Source organism: Canis lupus, chromosome 21 (genome assembly GCF_011100685.1).
Source record: "Canis lupus familiaris isolate Mischka breed German Shepherd chromosome 21, alternate assembly UU_Cfam_GSD_1.0, whole genome shotgun sequence".
In the NCBI taxonomy this organism is placed as follows: domain Eukaryota; kingdom Metazoa; phylum Chordata; class Mammalia; order Carnivora; family Canidae; genus Canis; species Canis lupus.
In genome coordinates, this window is record NC_049242.1 from 12,532,563 (window position 1) to 12,552,190 (window position 19,628).

General features: G+C 36.2%; 1 protein-coding gene across 4 annotated transcripts in view; it reads right to left on the bottom strand.

The window, feature by feature from the left end:
* The window catches only part of TMEM135 (transmembrane protein 135), a 286,961-nt gene that overhangs the window by 25,443 nt on the left and 241,890 nt on the right, over positions 1-19,628 (bottom strand). For all 4 annotated transcript variants that reach the window (XM_038568356.1, XM_038568357.1, XM_038568358.1 and 1 more), the window contains one exon: positions 2,522-2,563. In XM_038568356.1, the coding sequence (XP_038424284.1) occupies positions 2,522-2,563 (42 nt within the window). The remainder of the gene's footprint in view (positions 1-2,521; positions 2,564-19,628) is intronic.

Sequence of the window (19,628 nt, forward strand, 5' to 3'; positions counted from 1 at the left end):
ATCTCTCTCCATCAGTTTCTGTGTTTAGGAAAATCAGCTACACCTACTGCTCTTGAAAGTAGTGGCTTATAAAGAAGAGGTTCTCTAGTGCCTTGCAGTTTAGTGTCCCATATTCACCAGAACCTGGTACTTCAGGAGAATCTCCTGTTTGTGTTGTGCCCTGCTGTTGTGTCTGAGTTGCTTTTTCTTTCAGTCCAGACATCTTCACTCACTCTGCCTGTTGTGGGCTTTGCTTGCTCTTTGTGGTGTGAGAGACAAGCTGCAAGATCTAAGGAGGCAAGACTACAAGAGGGCTTGAGGGTCTTGAGGGTGAGATTAGCAAAATGTGCCCTGAGCCCAGGACTGAGGTCAGCAGGCTCAGAGTGGGCCATTCCCCAGCAGAATGCATGTGCAAGGCACTCTGCTAAAAGGTTAGGTAGCAAGTGTCTGTGCAGTGTCTCCCACAGGTGGCCCTGCATTTATTCTGGGCAATAGATGAGGAAAATGATGCCTGTCAGCTCCTTTGTTCCCAGAGAAGTCCCACAATACACTAGAAATAAGTATAAAGAGATCTTCCTCCTGGTTGTCCCAGGCACTGTGCAAACTGTCATTCCTATGTTGCCTCTCCATGGGCTGCTGTCTCTTTAAGGGCAGGACCCAAATATCACTCACTCTCCCATCTTGCTCAGTACTGAGTCAGCTGACTTTTTAAGCTCCAGGCTCCAAATCCTGGTGGTTATACAAACTCATGGAATTCAGCCCATCTGGTTTTCAAAGCCAGATGTGATAGGAATTTGTCTTCCAGTTTGGGCTCCCCAGTATGAGAAACTGTTTCTTTTCCCTCTCTACATCTGCAGCTCCCTCCCTCCTGAGGGCGGCTTCCAATCACTGTTTCTACCTTTTCTAACCTCTCAGATGCAGCTTCTTTTCTACGTTTAGTTGTGGAGTTTGTTCTGCCTGTCTTTGGATTGTTTTCTAGTTTTTTTACATGGATGTGAATGATACCTAGCTGTCAACATGGGGTGGGGTGAGCTAGTTTCCTTGAATACCACCTGATTTTCTATTAATAACACCTTTTTTTCCAGGTACTTAGGTTTCAATACTTGGCTCATAGCAAGAATTGGAGGAGAAAGGGAAGAAGGAAAATATTAGTAGGTCTTCATTTCCTTCTATGCCAAGTCTAAACTTTGCCTCTTTCTCTTAATCCTCCACTATTGCCCAAATCTCAGTCCTTATCATTTCATCTTTCTTCCTTCTGATTCTCTTTTACAGTGTCCCAAATACTGTGGTCAGACTAATCTTTCTGAAACAATGTCAACTACTCTGCTCAAAACTCTTTGGTCATTCTCTACTGCCAATCTTATCAAGTTCAAATTTGTCTTTTTTTGTTTGTTTGTTTAGGTCTTCCTGCCCTGCTCTGACCATTATTAAAAATAAAACCTTTACAGGCCCTAATACAAATTTGTCATACCAATTAAGTTGATTTTCCCACTTTTATCTCATGTTTCATGTTTATAATTTTCATGCTTTTGCTAACATTATTCACATCTACCCAGAAGGTTCTTCCTCTTCCCTTCTGGTTCTCTAAAGCTATCCTTCAAGTGCAGTTTAAGGCTTATCCCCATAAGAATACTAGCAACAATAATAGTCAACATTTCTTGAGCACTAAGTGCCATGCACAGTTCTAAACACTTTTCATGCATTAACTAATTTAATCCACAGAATAATCCAATAAGATAGTCATATGAAATCTTTTCCTAGTGTATCGAAGCCTACCCTAGTTTTTCCCTCCTATACTTATAAAAGTACTACATACCTAGTCTTCACTAGGCATCTACTATATGTACTTAGGAGAATAAAATAGGAACATTTATGATATAAAATGGAAAGGCATTAAGTTTCAAGTAAGTATATGAAGTCACTATGTGACATTAGTCAAGTATTCTAAGCCTCAATTTCTCCTTCATGTCACATGGTCATAAAAATATCCATCTCACAGAACTGTTGTGAAAATTTCCTAATCCATGTGAAAATCTTGGTGACCTAATAAATACAATGCTAGTGCTGCTAACCAATGTTCCTGCAGTATCTATGACCATCTGGCAGTAACTATGGTAAGAGATGGAGTACAAGGTGAAAAGCAGATTCTAGTGACTCTAATGAAGCTTATGATCGAAAATGTGTCTGACATGAGCCCTGTCCTAATGAAGCCTATAATGTGGTACTACACAATTCAGTACTTAATTTTGCAGTAATTGTTCATATGTAGCTTTGGCTTTCTAATGCTCCTTGGAGAGTTCTTGTAATTCTTTCCTAACACCCAGTAATATGATATGGGACCTACAATAGGTCCCCAAAATAGTTGTTGATTGACTGATTTTTTAAGGGAAAAGAAATCCAATAAATTATTCTTTTAACAAAATCATAAAAATGTGATTTCTGCCATTACTTTCAACTAGAAAACTGAGTCGATAAACATTTACTGTAATTATGTACAAGTGACATTACTTTTTTAAAAAATTAAATAAAATATACCACTTACCTAAGAGCAGAGAATGTAAATCCTTTCAAACCATCTTTGCACCTAAAATAATAAAAATGATAAAGTGACAATCTTTAAGATATGGAGTAGTATACTAAGTAGCTATTAAAATTTTTTCTGAAACTGTTTTTAAAACGTGAAATTCTTTTAGGACACTGATCTGAGCAGTACAAATGCAACAAACAATGAAGCAAGCCATCTTACACAGGATGATTAAAATTTCCTATGTCAAATCAACATTTAAGGCTCAACTCTTATATTTCCAGGTCAAAGAGAGATTTAAGTGTATCTTCTAAAAGGTTCTATGTGGACTTAAAATGAAGGCTGGGAGTGGAATATTCATTTTGCCCAATCCCTGGGGGAGCAATTTGTTGAGAAGAAAAGGCCATATACACCTGCTGGGTATTATGAATAGGTCAATTCAAGGTCCTGACTTCTTACTTATTAATTCAGTGAATGCAGAGCAATGTAGAGTCGGCAGGCACAAAAAGGCTTCAAGTTTAGTTCAAGAGTTTTAACTTCTGAGTAAGTCCAATCAGAACAGATAACACAGCATGAGCAACAGCGTGAGGTCGGTGGGGGCGGGAGGGGGGTACAGGTGCAGGAGTTCAAGTAATTTTTATTGGGTATTTACTGTTGCTGGGCATTGTTTTGGGCACTTCATATGTGTTGTCTCATTTAACTATTTCACACCTCTATGAGTAGGTATTTCTCTATTCCATAGCTGGGCAGAGCCTCTTCCAAAATGCAGCAACTACCAAGAGGTCACAAAATAAAGAGTAGTTAGAATTCAGGAAAAAATTTTAAAAGCTCCTCTGACTTAACAGCTGTGGTTTTCTCTTACACCTCCTTCTGAAACAGTGTATTCCTTTTAGTTAGGGGGAAGGTTCAAATTGCATGACAATGAAGAAAAAAATTTTAAACAAGATTTTAAAATGGGGACATTACTATGCTACTCTTAGTGGCCTGTTTTACAAGTATGATAAAGTTACTAAAGAATTGTTGGATACTTAGTATCAGAATCCTTTGGAGAAACTGTAGAGATTGGTGATACAATGATGCTCAAATGTATGTTAATTTTAAACACTGGACTTTCTTGGAGAAAAAGTACAGCCTCAAATCTAATTGGGCAATTCTCTCAGTATACCTTTTGTATGAAAGGTAATACAGATTTCTTATATTTTTATGAATTTCCTATCTTAACAAGTGTAAATATAGACATTTTTACTGGAGGACACATAGAATCTCGGAAAAGAATTTAATTTGTGTGTACAGAGATCTTTTAAAACACTTAAGAATTCATTGTAATTAAGCAAAATTATCTACTTCATGGTCCTGTTGACCGCGAGAAATGTAATCACAGAATTTAGCAAACATACTACATAATTATTCACCCCACACAGAATGAGGGTAAAGGCAAAAGAATTCATATGTTGGGCTAAAAATATGCATGGGAAAATTATAGCATTAACCTTCTTAAACTTATCTTTTTCCATCTGAAGAAAGTGTTTCTCAGTAATTTAAAACCCATAATTTGGCAATTTCTAGGTAGGTGGGGGGTGAGGGGGTAAGCTATGCATCTATTGACTGGAAAAAAGAAAGCAGCAGATTGATTAAAGATTATATACAAATGGGAACAAATTTTGGCTTTGGTATGTTATTGTTAAAAGATAGCCATTTATCTTTGTGCAATGCTGAATAGATAAAGGGTTCTGACAACTAGGTCTAGTCATGATTGCATATTTGTGACCTTAAACAATAAATCTAATTGCAGACCAAACATCAAAAAGTAGCTTTCAAATAAAAAAGGGCATGTACAAATGAATTTGCAATTTCATTATGATGGAAGTTTGGTTCTTTCACCAAAACCCTGTGGGAAGCACTTCATATTGATAAAGTCTTAGCCCGAATTCAAAAGGGGCTATTCTTCTTTCCATTCATGTGTATAAGGTCTGTTAATGTAATTGAGGGTCAGATGTCTATGTCAAAAGAACAAAAAAGTAATTATTCCCCCAAGAAGAATCTTTAAAATAGTAATATCGCCCTGCATCTTTATACCAAGAGTACTGTCTGAGCCTTAGCCTAACTATGAAACACTATCGTAATCTGAGTTAAATGTAAGAAGTATGGTATGCACAGAAAGCTTTATACAGAACAGATCCCCTTAGAAGGTGCCTCACTATTTAATGGATTCAGTTATTATAATGCAAATCAAATTACTTTCTCCATTCATGTATTAAGGCTCACTGATTTACTCAACAAATACTGACCGACTGCCTACTATGTGTAAGCACTAGTTTTAGTTCTAAGGAGGTTAACAGCGGACAACAGAGAATCTGTTTCCATACAGCTGACATTCTAGGTCAGGGAAAGGTACGACAAAACAAGTGAATACATCAGGTGGTGAAAATTGCTGTGGCAAAACAGGAGGCAGGGGAAGAGGAGAAAGAGATGGAGTCGGGCCTTCTTATTTTACATCGTGTGGTTCAGAAGGGCCTCTCCAAGAAGGTGAAATTGGATGATGTGATCAGCAGCCTTAGAGAAACAAGGGACGAGTATCTATCTGAAGGAAGAACAGGTAGAAAGTCCCTGATGAGCAGTTCGTGTGGAATGGAAGGAGATCACGGAAGTAGATTACTGTAACTGGAGCAGAGCAGGAGGAGGTCACAGTACTAGTGGTGGAGAGGAGTGGTCTACTACAATCCTTGTAGACCCTTTAACCATGGGAAAAACAACAACTCTGGATGGTTCTCAGCAGAAGAGTGACAAAGACCTGTCATAAATTTAACATAATCTCTGGCCCCTCATTGGAAAAGGAACTACAGGAAGGCAAGGTTAACAGCAAGGAGGCTAATTAGGCCCCCCTAAAAGATGACTGTGGCTTGACCAGATCATTAGGCAGTAGAGTAGAGGTAGAGATAAGTGGTTAAGACTTAAAAGTGCATTTCAAAAGCAGAGTTGGTGGAATTTCTTGATGGTTTGAATGTGGAGTCCAAGAGAAAGAGAAAATTTACAGATTATTAAAATATTTTTGATTGGAACAAACAGAAGGGTAAAATGTCCATTTTCTGAAGTGAGGACGACTACAAGAGGGACAGGTTTGGGGAGAAAAATAAAAGTTTTATTTTGAACATGATAAGTTTGAGATGAATGTAATCTATGAAAGGAAATGTTAATGAAGCCAGGAGCTGCTGTACAGGTTTGGGGATCAAGAGGTGTGATTCACTTATAAGTATAACTGAAATCCATAGGACTAGATACAATCACCTAGGAAATAAGTGCCAATAGAAAAAATATACAGGACTGAGTGTATTTTATTCCTCCATATTTTATAGTGCAGAACATCTGTTCTGGAGGGGAGGAAAAAACCCAGTCATTTCTCTTCATAAGGAAATCCTTGTTTAATATAAAATCTCATTTTAATTTTTGAGTGTGCACAAATTTAATGCATATAAGTCATGTACAGACTTTTCTATTACAGTTACCCAATAAATGGGATAAATAGTATGACTCAAACATAGTTACTGAATCTCTGCATTTGCAAGGTTACGTGTAAGGTTCAGGAAAGAGGAGGGAAAAAATTGCAGCATCATATCAACTTAAGTGATACACAACTAATGCTACAGGTTCTGGTTAGAATTTCATACTGTGGATAAAAAGGATAAAGTTTAATATTGTTTTCAGAATAATACACTTGGTCAAATCCCAATGGGAGAGGGAACCCAAAAACACATTTTTTTTTAATTGTAAGTGTAAATGATAGTTGAAAAAAACAATTTTGCCCACAAAGATTCTTTGTCTCACACTTAATTTCCATGAAATTACTTCCAGGAGATACTTTTGCCTTTATTACCACATTACACCAGCAGATGTCAGTAGTAAACCATTTTTGGAACAGTTGATAGCTTTGTAATGTGATTTATCATCACACACAAGGTTAGGTTTTCCCTTAAAAATACATTTACAGACATACAAAATGTTGCTAATCTTAGTTACACTTCATTAAATTCCCACAAGTGAATAATATTGGTTTTCATTATAGTTGATGTTTCTGTTCCTATCATTCTATATAGTTATGAAATCTTTATGAACTCTCTACCATTTGACATCAACATTAAAATCTGATATATAAATGTGTTATATCATTATATGTTCTCTATTATGAAACAATGAAAACTATTTTGTTTCCTACTTTCTTTTATTAAATCTACGCAGTTTTAATTTGGTAAACATAATGGGATATAATTAGATGTAGTACTTTTTAAATGTTTAAAACATTTCTTGAAGACAATGCACAGTACAATGTTAAGACTCTTGATTTGAACGATTCGTAGTCATAACTTCACTATCAACCTGGAGCAAACCATTTAATTTTAGGGCTCAATTTTGTCATCTGTTACATGAGAGCCTGGAAATAAATTACCTTCATAGTTGATTGATTCGACATCTTTTAATTCTGAAATTCTAACCAATTATTTTATCATTTTATTTAAAGTGAGTGTTATTAGAAATCACAAAAGAAAACTAAAATGAATTATTCCAAGTCACTAGTAACCTAAAGAGATTATCTCACCAACATCAAAAATAAAAAAAACTTTTTTTAAGCCGTACAACAAAAAAAACCCTGAATTTGCCTTGAGATTACTGGCCTGCCACTAATATTATTACACTTGCTTATTGTTTGGTAATACTTACTGATATGGAACTTATTTCTGCAAAGGCTCAAAGGGAACCTTTTCTTTTTCAACTGTAAGATTACAAAACTAACTATTGGGGTAGATGAATAATACACTGTGATAGAAAGACCTGATAAGAAACACTGTCAAGTAAAAGAAGGGATTCTATAGATATAATTTCAATAATGATTAAATGTTACATTGTTGGCTATATTAATATCAATGCTAAAATATAATTAATGACAAAATGTAAAATGTTTAGTATATACATGTAAAATGCTATAGAAAGTGGTCAAAAGGATATATCCGAAACACTTGATAATAGGTTATCTTAATGAAGTAGAATGGGTTAAGATGCATGAAAATAACATAACCTTTTACTCTCTATATATTACTAAACTAATTTTTACAGGTATACATTTATATATTATTTATACAGTTTAATTTAAAACATCAATACTTGAATCTTAAGAACAGATTAAACAGTGCAAAAGTTATTCATCTTTGTCTCACACTGACACAATGGCAGAAAATGTAAACGCAAAGTAGTCAATTTCACTCATACTGCTGTAAAAGTTTTGCTAGAAGGCATAAAATTACTAACTAAAATAGACAGGTTAGATTAGAACTTTCTGAAACCCTGTTCCCAATGAACATGGATAATTAGGTGACTATGGGGACTTAAAAAAAAAAAAAAAGATGAAACATGCATTAAGTATCAACTTCTGAGATCTTTTGTCCATTTTTAATCATTCAACTGATTAGAAGGAAACTCAAATATTGATTAATGGCACATCACCTATCTTTATTCGATCAACAGTCATTTATTTATTGGGCACATAATACACAAGAGACACTGTACTACTGATCTCTTGAGGAAGGCAAAATAAATTATATGCCACACCTGACCATAAAAAAAACAGGTATCTGCAAAGCTCTGTGTATGTCTGCCATAAAAATAAAAATAACCTGGACTAAAAGTTATGACAAAATTTCTTTTTTTTATGACATAAAATTTTTGTATCCCTAATGCTTTTCAAGAGCTTAGTTTACTCTACTGTGCTTTTTATAATTCAGCTTTAAATTTCTTTAGTGTAGCCTTTTTCTTTATCTCCTTAAACTATTTGACTTGAGAAAAGCAGTATATGCAAAACTATAATTAAAGATGCTAACAGACTGGCAATAAATTAAATAAATAAATAAAATCAATTTAAAATAGTTGAATACATTGATAATTCTTTTTTTTTAAAGATTTTATTTATTTATTTATTTATTTATTTATTTATTTATTTATTTATTTATTTATGAGAGACAGAGAGAGATAGAGAGAGAGGCAGAGACACAGGCAGAGGGAGAAGCAGGCTCCATGCAGGGAGCCCGATGTGGGACTCGGTCTCGGGACTCCAGGATCACGCCCTGGGCTGAAGGCAGGCGCTCAACGGCTGAGCCACCCAGGGATCCCCCTGATAATTCTTAAAATACTTTTGTTCTGTTGGTTATATCATAATCACTTGTCATTCAAGTATCAAAAACAAGTTACATTATTATATGTGAACAAAATTATTTAAGACAAAATGCTTAAAGTTCAGGCATACAGAAGGTATAACAAGAATGACATGAAGCTAATCATAAATAAGTTACACACAATAGCTGAATCAAAATCAAAATTTTAATTTGTCTAATTATTATTGGTACTAAAAACATATTTGGAGTAAATATGACTGTAAAGTTTAATTTGAAAGTTAAAAAGGAACCAGAATACTTCAAATTTGTGACTTACTGTTATATTTATTATAAAGAAAACTCATGCAATTTTAAATAGTTTTTTTTTAAAGATTTTATTTATTTATCATAGACACAGAGAGAGGGAGGGAGAAGCAGACTCCATGCAGGGAGCCTGACATGGAACTCGATCCTGGGTCTCCAGGATCACGCCCTGGGCTGAAGGCAGCACTAAACCACTAAGCCACCTGGGCTGCCCCATAAATAGTTTTTTTTTTTTTTTAATGAAAGAAAAAGCATGATTTTACTGAAATGTTTTCATTACATTGGGGCACCTGGGTGGCTCTGCAGGTTAAGTGTCCAACTCATGAAACTCATGTCAGCTCAGGTCATGAAATCAGGGTCCTCAGATCCAGCCCTGCAGGTGGGCTCCACACTGGGCATGAACCTGCTTAAAGTTCTCTCTCTCTCCTTCTGCCCCTTGTCCCCGCCCCACCCCCAACCCCGTTCTGCTGCACATGGGGGTCTCGGTGCTCAATTTCTCTCTCTCTCTCTCTCGCTCTCTCTCTCTCTCTCTGTCTCTCTCCCCCTCAAAAAAAAAGTTTCAGTATGGTGTTGGAAGATCTTAAAATCATATATTCTAAACCAATACAGGTACCAAAAATGACATATACCTGAATCTAGTTGAAATCAACCAAAGGAAAGTTACAGTATGAATATCTGTAAGATGATTAATATAATTTACATTAGAGGCTGAGCAGCTTTGGTATATTCTTATTTCTCTGGCTCCCTTTATTGGCTAGATATATGCCAAATCTAGCCTACTCAGCAGGGTTGGGCAAGGCCAATGTATTTGGTGGCTTCTTAATGTTAATGAAAACTTCCATATTTCCACAAGGGATGTACAAGTTCTGGGATTAGGCTGCTCTTGAGGCCATATGAATTATCTTTGTTGAAATGTTTAGTTTCTTTTTAAATTAATTTTTTATTCTGTTTTGAAAACATAAAATAATAACCAATTTTTCTTATCAATTTTCAAGCGCAGAAACTCAAATTAGCACTCCATTATAATTTAGTAACTGAAACTTGATCAACAATTATAGAACTTTGATTGACATCTGTTTATCATAAGAATATTTTTAAAAAGACTAGCATAGGGATCCCTGGGTGGCGCAGTGGTTTGGCGCCTGCCTTTGGCCCAGGGCGCAATCCTGGGGACCTGGGATCGAATCCCACGTCGGGCTCCCGGTGCATGGAGCCTGCTTCTCCCTCTGCCTATGTCTCTGCCCCTCTCTCTCTCTCTCTCTGTGTGTGTGACTATCATAAATAAATAAAAATTAAAAAAAAAAGACTGACATGGAGTTAATTTCAGGCTTTTATTTTTGTTTTGCTAAATAAATAAATAAATAAATAAATAAATAAATAAATAAACCTTCACTGTCCTAATCACATAGCATGCTCCAATAGCTTAAATCAACAATTTCAATTTACTACTCAGAACTTGGTGTATGCAATTAAAATACATTACACATTGCTTACATACACACCACAGGCTTTTTCTTTTAGGTCTAATTACTAGAAGACTAATAGAGTTTTCAATTTCAGCCTGCATATGGCACTTTTTATAAGAAAGCAAAATAACTAATGTTATATTCCTATCTTAAGAACCTCATACAAAAATCTGAAGTTAGAAGAGCAACAAATCTAGAAATTTGAGGAAGATTATTTTGTTTGCTTCATGAACACACTGTATGTCTTCAAACTAATTTTCAATTGGATTTCTTTAAATATAAGTGAATTCTCCCAGTGCATTAAAAAAGTTATTTTTTATTCTGGTAAATATTTTACAGTACTTTATTTCATATGGAATGGGACACTGGTGGTTAGCTCTGTTCTCAAGAACCTAAGGGACGCTGCTGAAGCAGGCAGCAGTTACGGATAATCAAGTGTGATTGTAAGTCCCCAGATGATTATTGTGCACTTTTTTCTGGTGTGTCCTAAATATAAATTGGAAACATTTGGATAACAAACTTACAGTAACAACTCCAAGAGAATCATATTTCTCCTTAAACTTGCAGAGGCTAAAACAGTTTTTGCTTTAAAATACAGACTAAGGAAGGTCATGCTCCAAACTGTCTTCAACTGCTAAGGAATGAAGAATCACCTTCAGAATGTTTCTGTTTTTGTTTTTGTTTTTTTTAAGATTTTAGTTATTTATTCATGAGAAACACAGAGAGAGAGACAGAGACAGAGACACAGGCAGAGGGAGAAGCAGGCTCCATGTAGGAAGCCCGATGTGGGACTCGATCCCGGGACTCCAGGATCATGCCCTGGGCCCAAGGCAGGCGCTCAACCACTGAGCCAACCAGGCTTCCCACCTTCAGAATGTTTCTAAAAGAAATGTTAATGAGGATGAATTTCCCTACCAAAACGAATTAGTAATAGCAAAACTAGTCAACCTTCAAAATACTTGTAAAAGGAGTAGATCTGAGTTGTACTGGACCTAACCCTGAAAGGTCTGTTTGTAGCTGCTGAGGAAATGGCATGTGTTTAGACTTGACAAATTAACTAGAGGCAAAAACCAAATTTAATATCAAATTGGTGTTTTATGCAAATCCAAGGAAAAACTTAGCAAGTTTCCTAAGATCATGGCATTACTATGGCCACAAATTATTTACATTAAATGAAATTATAACCACAATTCTGAACCGATCTATTTTTTTTAAAGACCTCAAGACTGGCAAGGGTTTTCATTTTCTTCCCCTAAATGGTTGTGAAAGAGATTAAAACAAATGTTTTCAATTATATAGAATCTTTGAATCAACATTAATTTGTTTTCAAATGCATGTTGGTATTTATGTCACTAAAATAATAATGGCAATTGGTTTTCAAATTGAACAAAATGAACAGCTATTTGAAACTGTAACATTAGGTCATATGCTTTTTATCAAAGTTCAAATCTAAAATAAATAAAATACATACCTATGGGTAGTAAAGCAAAAACAACATTTTGGAAGCTTTTAGAAAACTATTTTCTGATTAACTGAGCACTATAGAGCATCCTAACTCTAAAAGAAAAACATTCATTTCAAATACTGCAGCTTACTTCAGGCATCTCAAAGATTATGAACTTAATTTGTGGTATGTATAATAGAAATTGGTCAGGTTAACACGTAATGGTATTTTATTGGCCGGAAGTATTAGAAAAATGGAATATTGGAACCTGGGAGAATTCTATTTTACAGATTAAGAAACCAAGGCCCAGAGAGGTTGAGTGATCTGCCTGAAAACTGTTCTTAGATCATTCTACATCCCTGTCAACTGCCTTTCTGTCTTCTGAGTTCTCCCTGTGGAGGAGAACTATCACAGAGAAGCAGTGGGACCTTGGGCCAGAGAAGACAAACCACGAACATGTGAATGATGGGAGAGAGCAACGCTCTTCCAACTGGTCCTACGCAAAGACTTTACCCAGGACAGAAGCGCATGGAACCAACTTCCATTTCCTCACATCCAAATGTCTTCCAGGTAAACCTAACTTACTGGAGAGTGTCCTTTGGTCAGCACTACATGCTGGCTTCTCTTACCCACTTCCTCTTCACAATAGCTATTATTCACAGCAGTCTCTCTAGGACTTCCTGAACAATCATAAGGCCTACCCTTGGTATTAGATTTGCCACCTTTAGCAACATAAATTCCCAAAGCATCTCAATCCCAGACATTAATACAAAAAACAGTACTGAACTGAAGCTTGTGTTTTATTATGGACCAAGTAAGAAAGTGGACTTCTGAAAGAGACTCTCCCTTATCTGTCTCTCAGTAGCAAACTCTATCAATAGTTGCGTTCAGATGCATTTCACTTTCTCACCTCTCTCACTGTGGTCATCCTCAGTCCTTCCATATGCAATGACCTCTTTAACCATCCTCCTCTTTAAAGAGAATTCCTACTAAGTCCATCAGGATGGCATTTTTCTCCCATAATTAGAAGTGACTGCTTCTTTCTCAAACTCTCTTTGTTCTTTGTATCTTTTCAGCTGCTTTTTTTTTAACCTAATATGATAGTAATTTCCATGGTCATCTAATCCACTCTACCAAATTTAGGGTTTCTTATGACATTTTGTGTGTCCATGTTCCAGAAATTGAAGGAGTAGTTTATAGAGTTTACTTCTTTATTAAGGAAGTTGGGAAATATTCTGCACTGGTGCTATCACATCTATTGAGTAATAAGAGTATTCAAAAATATGAACTAACAGGCAGTATCAAGAAAGGTTAGTTCTCAAAGTGTGGTTTCTGAAACACCTCAGCATCAGATAGTAACTGGTTAGAAATGCAATTCCTGGTCCCCACCCCAGACCTACTGAATTCAGAAACTTTGAGCATGGGGCCCAATAATCTGTAAAACTTGTACAATTGAGGTTTAACAAAATCTTCAGATGTTTCTAATGCATGCTCAAGTTTGACAACCACTAGACTAGGTTATGTTGCTGCAATAAAATTTCAATGGCTTTCAACAACAAAAGTTTTTTTTCTTGCTCATGTTATATGTCAAACAAGGGTTGACTATAGCTCAACTTACAGGTCATTTTTATTTTACTTTTTTTAATTTTTTAAAGATTTTATTTATTTATTTATTCAGGAGAGACAGAGAGAGAGAGGCAGAGATATAGACAAAGGGAGGAGAACCAGGCTCCATTCAGGGAGCCCAATGTGGGACTTGATCCCAGGACTCCAGGGATCACGCCCTGAGCCGAAGGCAGACGCTCAACCACTGAGCCACCCAGGCGTCCCTACAGGTCATTTTTATTTCAGACTTTACAACTTTACAGTGAGGAAGAAGCATATTCAGAGTAGAGAAGAAAAGAGAATGTGGGACACTATGTTCTCATTCAAAGCTTCAGCTCATAAGTAAACATAAATCATTTCCACTCATATTTCATTAGCTAAGGCAAAGCTAAGGCTTGGCATGATGTTGAGATAGGGTAGGTAAGTAATGCTTCCCCACAGAGGAGCAGCAAAGGTTTCTGAACAATAAATAGTCTGCCATACAGGACAAGCATATTATCACTAAAGATCAGGTGTATTTGTTTATTACATTTAAGAAAATTGAAAGCACAATTCCCAATCCTACCATCATTTATTTTTTTCACAGTAACTTTAAATAATCTTAAAATCTTTTGGTATTGGTCTCAGAAATAGGCTTATCTACAACATATTATTTAGTAATTTACATATGTGCATAAACATATGTGTGTGTTCTAAGCTCAATTTTTTCCTAATTACTGTAGCATAGTGTTCAATTATGTATCCAGTGCCTACAGCAATGCATAGCACATAAGTCACTCAAAAGATCTATGTTGAAAGAAAGAAATTTTTATCTGTGCAGTAACTGAAAACATCATACTTCATAGCAATTATATTTCTAATTGGGTACCAACTTTCTTGGATTCATTTTTTAACAGTAATTCTAGAATTGGGGGTTATTTTTATAATCAGTTTTTAAGGAAATTTATATATATGTTTTAAGAAACTTGTATTTTTTTAAGATTTCAATTATGTATTTTGAAAGACAGAAAGCATGAGCAGGGGGAGAGGCAGAGAGAGAGGGAGGAGACTTCTCACTAAATAGGGAGCCCAATGTGGGGACATGGGGCTCCATCCTTGGGATCATGACCTGCGCCAAAGGCAGATGCTGAACCAACTGAGATGAGACACCCAGGTGTCCCGAAACTTGTATATTTTTAAATTAGCTATCCTGACATTTATTAAAAACTCCCTGTGATTGTCCTTAATATTAATTTGTATTCATTTCTTTAAACTGATAATTTGGCATGAATTTATATAGACATGAATAGGAATAAATAAGGGTCTTAAGTGGGAGTCACTTCTTTTTTTAATGAGGAGTTTTGTTTTGTTTAAAGTAGGCTCCACACTCATGGGGCTTGAACTCATGACCCTGAGATCAAGAGCTGCATTGTGGGAGCTCTTTATTTGGGAGGAGGGAAAGATGATGAAGAGTAAAACTACCACTGAATCATATCAGATGGAGTTATATATATTTTTTTGTGTAACTAACACCATATCTAGAGAACTGTGAAGCAATCCTTACTCTTTCGCACTTTCATTCATTTGTTCCACAACTATTAAGCACTGAGGCAGCAGAATTAAAAAGGAGGGCTACAGAATCAAGACAAGCAAGGGTTCTATAAATTCTGTGTCTGTTTCTTAGGTGAAAAAAAAAAAAAAGAAAATAGCACCAACCTCATATAACTATTATACTAAGTGTTCAATAAATATCACCTATTATTACTGCTTCTGTTATTACTACAACAAACTACAAAGGTAAGTGTGTGGCAGTTCCTGTCCTCAGCAGACGGAGGAATATAAAGAAAATGTAATAACCCCCACCCCTGTCAAATTCATCAGTTCATACCCCAAGGTGAAACATTGAGCCACAAATAGCAAATTAGACAGCATCTGCCAGGACATCCTTTTTTTTAAGATTTTATTTGTTTATTAGAGACAGAGAGAGGGAGAGAGAGGCAGAGACACAGGCAGAGGGAGAAGCAGGCTCCATGCAGGGAGCCCGACGTGGGACTCGATCCCGGGACCCCAGGATCACGCCCTTGGCTGAAGGTGGCGCTAAACCGCTGAGCCACCAGGGCTGCCCAACATTTATATAAAAGGTCCAACATGACAGCCCTCCCTCCAAAGATACAAACAGATATAATCTCATTGTAACCTAATTATTTACAAATCTAGGACAATAGCACATAACATAAACCGTCAAATGAAATGCTGACCCAAGCTGGAAAGGATTCCTGGGACACATGAATATGTAAACTGTGGCATACAAGGGAGTGCTACCCAGCAGTAAAAAAAGAGCAAAGTGTTGATATGCTCAACAAAATGGATGAATCTCAAAAAAAAAAAAAGAAAAAGAAAAAAAAGAAAGAAAATGCTGAGGAGAAGCCAGACCCAAAAGTGCATTTTGTGCGATTCCTAGTTATATAAAATTCTAGGGGGGGGAATCATCTCATCTCTAGTGACAGAAAGCAGATCAGCACTTCCCTGGTACCAGGAACTGCAAAACTGAGTGTTCAAGAGAAGCTGTGGCGGGTAAAGGTTCAGTCACCTGACCTCAGAGGGCTCTAATCTCCTCAAATGACAGACAGTATGACTCTCCCTGATAGCCCTGCTGCGAGGACCGAGGACGTGGAGGTGCAGGTCTGAAACAGACAAGGTGCTCCAAACACCGTTACAGTCCAGGCTTTTGTTGGTGGTCTTTTGGGAGGAGAACCCTCCAGGGAAAGTGCCAGAGGGTTCAAGCATTGCAATACATAGCTCTCTAAACACAGGATTAAATGCTTGTTAATTAAAGAGTTAGAAAAACCTCAAAACTACTCACAGAACACAGAATTTATAATCGTTTAGCATTAGAATTTTAAGATGACAAAATTGGCCAATTAAACCTCAGGGACGGAAATGAGTGACAAAGACAGAAAAGAAAAGACGGAGCGCTAGGGCAGGCTGTGGAGGAGAGGGGGCTCCTGAAGTCTTAATCCCTTCTATGAGGATCTCATGGGAAATTTTAAGGGTGATGGCTCTTGCCAGCCTTACAACTCCACTTTTGAGAATATTTTGGGTGGACAGAGTTGAGTAGGGGAAGGAAGAAAAAGTACTGGTTGCAGGGATATCCTGATATTTTTTGAGAAACTTTAGAAAGGGATGTTGCTTTACTTTCCCCCAACCCTTATTAAAAGTGAAATTCTACACAGGCAGAAAATTAAAATAAAAAGGTTTTAATTCATCAAACTCATTTGAAAAATGAAGTCTTTTTAATGGACATGTACAACAAAACAATGGATTTCTGTGCAAACAGCCATGTTTACCTTAAAAACAAAAACCAATCCTATCTGACCAGCCTGAATGAAGAACCAGCAGAGTTCAGTAAACAAACAGTACAGCCATCTGGAAGGTATTTCTGAGATATCAATCACGTGGCATTGATAATTTAGAAATGCCAGAGAAAGGAAAGACAGCTATTCCTACTTGAGCGATGTTTCACTTACATTACTGGAGCCAACAGCGTTAATGACTTAGAATGGTCTTGAGGTTATCATGAATTTTGACAGAAATGACTGGTTCATTTACAAATGGGTCGATAGATATATACGTTCTAATATACTGGGAGGTTAACTCTTTTCTTTCTAGTGAACATTTTTCTCCCAGTCTAGACTCCATAATTAATTATGATAAATCAGAGTCTGAGAATCTCATTTTTAATTCTAGCTCTTTGACTAAACAGTTACAAAACCTTAAGCAGAAGGTTATGTTTCTCAGCCTTGGTTTCTCCAAGTGTAAAATGAAAGGACTGAATTGAACAGTTCTTCAGATTCCTCAAAACTTAAAAATTTTGATACAAAATACTATCCACAAGTTTTTATGATTTGTAGTTCCAATCTGATTCTAGGCTTCAAAGTAAAAAAAGAAAACTGAATCAATACCATGGGGCACTTGGGTGGCTCAGTGGTTAAACGTCTGCCTTTGGCTCAGGTTGTGATCCTGGGGTCCTAGGATTGAGTCTTGAGTCAGGCTCCCCACAGAGAGCCTGCTTCTCCTTCTGCCTATGTCTCTGCCTCTGTGTCTCTCATGAATTCAAAACAAAACAAAACAAAAAACCCAACTTTACAATTGGATCAATACCAAATTTGTATGAGGTACACTGGAACACATTCAAGGAACCACCGCAGATACCTTCTTCTATGTTTTAAGTAGAAAGATTATTGTATAATTAACACTCTACCCAAAGTAGAAGAACTTCTATTACCAACTAAATACTCAAATGTTCAAAATTATATTTTCCCTTCAAGGGCTTATCTATTTCTGTATTAGTCCATCATATTTCTGTATGCAGAAATTACCTGAGTTCTGCTGATTCAGGTACTATAGTAAATAACCAGAGTATACTGTTTACAGTATCATCTACATGTTTTATAAGCTTTCTGCAACATGCTCTTGCTTTTACCAGTTTTGAAAGATGAAACATTCATGTGCAACATTTTACAGGAAAATATTTTAGAATATTTAATGTGTACATAATTTAATATTTAGCAAGAAAATATTTCAGAACATTTAACAAACCTCCCTTAGGAAATGTTTAAAAATATATTAAAGAAGCTGACAAGATTTATAAGAACATATACTTTTAGAATTGTATATATTTTTAAAGATAGCAAAACTGATATATGGGCATATTCTAAGCAATTATAATTACATCTTAATTCCCTCCTTAAATACCATCCTAGCTAATATCCATTCCTTATAGTTTTTTATTTTCCTTTGCATATGTAAATTGGAATGCTGCTGAGTGGAAAGCAATAACATTATTTAAAAGTGCAGAAAATATTTTCTTTTCAGTGCTACATGATTAGGGGTTCCTGTGGAGCTTGGCAGTAGAGGAAAATGGGAGGAAAACTTTAAAATCCAAATAAGCTTGGCTTTTCTCACTAGGAGACTCCGACTTGGTGAAAAATGTATTTTGTCTTCCAACAAGTTTGTATGTGTGGGCTATATTTTAGGTTTTCAGTATCCCACCAGACAAATATTTAATACAGAGTGATTTTTTTTTTTAAATTTTGGCAACAGTATATCAAAATTCCACATTCTTATAGTTAGTCCAGTGCCCTTGCCTAGAACATTTAGTTACCCAACACAGCCAAGTGGCTAAAAGGCAGGCTTTGGCCTTAAGGAGCCTGTAACGGTTGCTAGAACTTAAAGACGGGAATTTACTTTTGACTTCAAGCCATGCCTTATTCTGCATCTCATTTTTGTAGAAAAAAAGGAAGGAAATTCAAACTTCAGAAGCAAGATTCTAAGAGGCTAAAGAGCAGGGAGAGTTAAGTGAAAGCACAAAAGACAATCACACAGCAGGACAAAATTATGACATTCTGATATTTATTTGAAATAAAATTACCCAATGTAATAGTAACACTTCACGTAATGTTTTTAAATAGAAAAACTGTAGACATCTGAAAGTGGAGATAAGAGTTTCTCAATTATTCATTCATGTAAATGAAACAAAATGAAGAGGTTAAGGGTTATTTGTTCTAAATGACAAGAGATGCCTCTTTTTCCTTTAAGGGCAAAAAAGATTTCTTTAGAAACCTGTGCACTTACAAATCATATTTTATAAATGTCTTGTCTGGCTTTCTTTAATATGAGAACATGGACTTGAAAACATGGTATTTCTTTCTCAAGAGTTCATTCACTCCTGCCACTAATTCTACACTTGGGTCAGTACAGCACACTTGTCACCAGACTTCTAAGGCACAAGGTATATGGCATATTTTGGCCATTCTAAAAACAAAGTCAGAAAGTCAGAAGAATGGACTGGAAGAGCCTGAGAGACATGTATGGAGTAGTGCACTAAGGAGCTAAGAAGCAGAAAAACAAGGACAGAGAGGAAAGCTTTAAGGGAAGTGGGCAGAGATTGTTTTAAGCCATGCTTGTGAAGACATTTCAAGTAAGTCTAGAGTCAGTTCTGAAAGTCACGGCGTAATTCACAAATTTACAATGACCATTTTAGCTCTGCCTACCGGTAAGGGGAGTAGCTGGCAGAAAAGTGAGAGCAGGGTCCACGGGGAATGTGGGAAAGAAAATCAGACACTGAGAGGGTTTCACTTTGTGTTCAGCAGCTTTCAGACCTGAGAGTT